At 31.0% G+C, this 4,870-nt stretch overlaps 1 protein-coding gene across 1 annotated transcript in view; it reads right to left on the minus strand.

Annotated features, from left to right (window-relative positions):
* LOC107630086 (stem-specific protein TSJT1) overlaps positions 2,813-4,870 on the minus strand; it is a 4,161-nt gene continuing 2,103 nt past the window's right edge. The window contains exons 3-4 of the mRNA XM_016333119.2: positions 4,533-4,653; positions 2,813-3,173 (exon numbers count right to left, since the gene is read on the minus strand). Coding sequence (XP_016188605.1) covers positions 2,983-3,173; positions 4,533-4,653 — 312 coding nt within the window. The 3' untranslated portion in view covers positions 2,813-2,982. The remainder of the gene's footprint in view (positions 3,174-4,532; positions 4,654-4,870) is intronic.

The following is a 4,870-nucleotide window of genomic DNA, read 5'->3' on the forward strand; positions in this document are numbered from 1 at the left end:
TAATTTAAATTTTATAGGTATATGAAAAAAGTTTTAAAAATTAAAAAAAATTGCATTTTCCATTTCAAAATAATTTAAATAATTAACCTGCACCATTTATCAAATTTGTCAACTCTCTTTCCCATGTAAACTTGAAACTAATAGAGTCATAAAAGAGTAAATTATTGGAAAACCAAACAAAAGTAATTAAACAAAATCTCATGGTTAAAGATGGGAGAATATTGTTTTCTTGTTCATCATTAGCATTGAGCAAGCACACACACCGAATAAAATCTCAGAAAACTTATCAAAAGGAAGAGCGACAAATAACAAAGATGTTGATGGAAGAGCTGGGACGAAGACGGTCGAAGATGCTGCTGTAGTGGCAACAAAGATCGGGCTAGAGGCAACGACATTTAAGCTGCATAAGGGAAGGCGACGATGATTCTGATATCAAGAGGGATAAGTTCTCTCAAAAAAATGAGCAAACTATTTTCTATCTTCACTCTATTCTAATAAATTTAGTTTAATTTGATATATACGTTGGGAATAAGACACCATTCCCCCTTGAGAAAATATCTTTGACAGAGAAATAAAATAGACACAATCACAACACAAGAATTTAACGTGGAAACTCTAATTACCGGAGAAAAAACCATGGCCGTTGTCAAATGACAACTAGAGAATATCACTATGTGAAAATTGTTACAACACATAGACTTCTTTCTCTCACCGGCACCCCAGTACACCCACACTCTCTCAAAGCAAATATCTAACTACACCTCACAACACTCTCTAATCAAAGAGTACAGAGGAAAAGAAAAATCAGATACAAGCTTAAAGTGTTTCTGACTGGTGCAAAAACAAATGGAGAACTTAGCCTCATATTTATAGCCTAGGCCACCCACTCCATTTGCTATCCTGAGCAATGTGGGACTAATTCAACCAAATCCTAACAATCTCCACCTTGATTGAAATAGTCACACATCTTCAGCTTCCATTGTCAACACCAACAATTCTTTGCTGCCATTGTCTATACCGACAATCATAGTTCAGAGAACTATCATACTCTACCATGAAAGTATACTCACTTGGAATTAGACCACTCCAAGCATTTCACCTTGGTACAGATCGAAACCTTGCTGAAAATTCATGGTGCAACTTCCAAATTGGCTTTTCCTAGAAGTTCTTCAGCCATCGACCTAACCCCGCCACACACCTTGCATCTCAACGCCAACCAATGCCCGTGTGAAATTGTGGACCCGATTGCCACAACTCATCCTTACCCATGGCAGTGCGGTAATACCATGAGGATACTTCTTGTCTTCTAGAGAACATCATCTTCTCTCATAGAGAGAGCAACCAGAGATCTTCTCCTTCAACGCCTTGTGCAAACCTGATTGTATCAACACATCCTTGACTTGTATTTGCCACAAGCCAAAATTGATTCTTCCATCAAATTTCTCTATTTCAAGCTTCACAGCACTTGAATATCCTGACATTGTTGCAACTGTATAATGAAATAGTATAACTCAACCTCTCACAGTGTCACACTGCCTTCCAGCAACAACAATAGCAACCAAAGATCAACCTCAAGCCACAGGACAAAATTTTTTTCTGATGTGGAAGGTCAGACTAGGCTGCAACCACAGAGCATACTAAGAATAAATCCCACCGAACCGAAGCTCTTGATACCACTTGTTGGGAATAAGACACCATTCCTCCTTGAGAAAACACCTTTGACAGAGAAATAAAATAGACACAATCACAACACAAGAATTTAACGTGGAAACTCCAATTACCGGAGAAAAAACCACGGCCGTTATCAAATGACAACCAGAGAATATCACTATGTGAAAATTGTTACAACACATAGACTTCTTTCTCTCACCGGCACCCCAGTACACCCACACTCTCTCAAAGCAAATATCTAACTACACCTCACAACACTCTCTAATCAAAGAGTACAGAGGAAAAGAAAAATCAGATACAAGCTTAAAGTGTTTCTGACTGGTGCAAAAATAAATGGAGAACTTAGCCTCATATTTATAGCCTAGGCCACCCACTCCATTTGCTATCCTGAGCAATGTGGGACTAATTCAACCAAATCCTAACAATATATATATATTGAAATGTGGCTTCAATTTCGAATGTGCTCACAATTCATTTTGTGTATAATTATATTATTTTAGATGTATTTGTGAAAATTTATGTAGTATTTTAAATGTGTTTAGTAGATATATCCAAAATAATAAATAACAAAATTAACTTATCAATTAAATAATATCACATCTTCTCCTCCGTATCTAATTATATTTTAGTTTTATATACTTGTGTTTGAAGATTATTTTTTCTTTCTTTCTGGCATAATTCACTTTTGAGGTATTTTTTTATTCTTTTATATATGTTCATAACACATCCAACATAATAAGATATATAACATACAAAATATTTTTAGTACACATCCAACATTCATTTAAATTTGTACTTATATTTTTCTTACTATAAATGATTTTTTTTAACACATTCAAAATAATAAAATAATACACAATATTTTTAGTACAAATCCAAAATTAGTTTAAATCCGTGTTTATAGTTTTTAATATAAATAATAATCTTATAACACATACATTTAAAATTATTCTTTTAAACCCTGCCACTCTGATTTAAGCGCAAATGCAATAGTGAAAAAAGGCTTAAATTAATTGTAGCGGCTTCATACTTCATACTTCATAGGATGCTCATCTTCTTTTTAAAATACCGTTCAAAATGTGATTTGTTCACTTCCAAAAATCAGTTTAATTAATTTGTGTCACTACAAGTTAATTGTAAATCAACAAGCAAAAAACGTTACTGCAATTTACTCATATATAAAATAGAACGTATGCGTGAATATTATACAATAATCGTAGCATAAAAATAATTAACTATGTTTTTTTTTTATTTACAAAGGTGAAACCCTATATTTTATTCGTACTGTTTTGATGTCGGAATTTATGGCAATTAATGGTGGTCCCATTCAGTCCAATTGGATTGACTTCCAACCCGAGGGATGCTGTTAACCCTTGTGTACTTATCAACCTTGAAGTTGGCTCCACACATGGCTCCTTCACTGTCTATTCTTGCCATTGCCTTCATCTTGTTCATTGGATGCTCAAAACTCATTAGACCTCCTTCACTGTGAAACATACACCCTGCATTTCAATTCCAATTTGTCATCTATCTTAACTATATGCTGCTACTAATAATTTATTACTGTCCATCTTCCATTTTCTAATATAAATTATTATATACATTAACTAATTCGGAAATTTATTGAAAAATAACAATAACAAAAGAAAAACAATATATATTTTATATTTATAGTTGATTTTAATGGTTAATTTTGATGTATACCTAACATAATTGTATAAAATATTAGAGTAAAGTATCATTTTTGTTCCCAACGTTTGGGGTAAGTTCCAAAATTGTTTTCAATCATCCTATTTAAGTCTTTAACGTTTCAAAATTGACTCAATGTTGTTCTGCCGTTAGAGATCCGTTAATAGAATTAATGGCGGGACGAAATTGAGACGATTTTGAAATGTTAGGGACTTAAATAGGACGAAAACGTTATGGACAAAAACGATACATAAAAATAAATTTTAATTTAATTTTATCTTTCAATAATATTAATTTTTTACTGTACATAGTATTCAATTATTTTTTAATTATATCTAAATAAATTACACTTAATCACATTACTTTCATTTTAAATAAATTTATTTTTTTATAATTTTAAAGAATTTTGATACATTAGAGACAAAAGGTATAATTTATATTTTATTGTATATATTTTTTTTCTTGCAAGTTTATATACTAGTCATTCTACAAACATTTCATGATAACTAAAAATCTTTAAGAGTAAAATTATAAAAAAATTAATTTATTTAAAATAGAAGTAATATAATTAAATATAATTTACTTAGATGTGATTAAAAAATAATTGAATACTATGTATAGTAAAAAATAATATTAATGAAGGATAAAATTTAAATTCATTTCCATGTATCATTTTTGTCCTCCACGTTTTCGTCCTATTTAAGTTCCTAACGTTTCAAAATCGTCTCAATTTTGTTCCGCCGTCAATTCTGTTAACGGATCCCTAACGGCAGGACAACATTGAGTCAGTTTTGAAACGTTAGGGACTTAAATAGGACGATTGAAACGTTAGGAACAACTTTAGAACTTATCCCAAACGTTGGGGACAAAAACGATACTTTACTCAAAAAATTATTTAGAGTAAGATAAGGTGTTAAATAGAATATTATAAAATATAAGTAAGGCAGTAAGCAATTTTTATTTTAGAATAAAAAATACTAAACTTCTTATTAGCTAGGATGAAAAATGACGGAAAAAAATATTTATTGCAATTAATTACCTCTTTTTTACCTAAAGCAATTAGTTTTTTCATATTTTTCAATTAATTTTCTTATACTTTCATAACATATAATGCAAAAGTTCATTTATATTATAGCCTTTGCACTTAGAATGAACAAAAATATAGTTGGTACCTGTTGGAAAGGGGGCAAACGATTTTGCACAACCCTCCTTTATTATATCAAGATCATCAGATATTACAATAGATCCATCTGCTGCTATACCCCAGTACAACTTCACTCCGCCATCAGAACCCTTCAACCAAATTTAACCTCACCTTTTAAAATTGAACCACTCAAAATTAAAGCAAAACAATTATTAATTAAAATAGCGAGAACTACGATAGGGAGTTGAATAATTAGTTTAATTTAGATGCTGTGCGACAAATTTTATATTCTATAAGAATAGCTGATTTAAAGACTAATTTTTTTAGGTTAATATTTAAATTAGTCTCTAAAAAATAAGATATTCT

The sequence above is a fragment of the Arachis ipaensis genome, chromosome B03 (assembly GCF_000816755.2).
Source record: "Arachis ipaensis cultivar K30076 chromosome B03, Araip1.1, whole genome shotgun sequence".
Taxonomy (NCBI): Eukaryota; Viridiplantae; Streptophyta; class Magnoliopsida; order Fabales; family Fabaceae; genus Arachis; species Arachis ipaensis.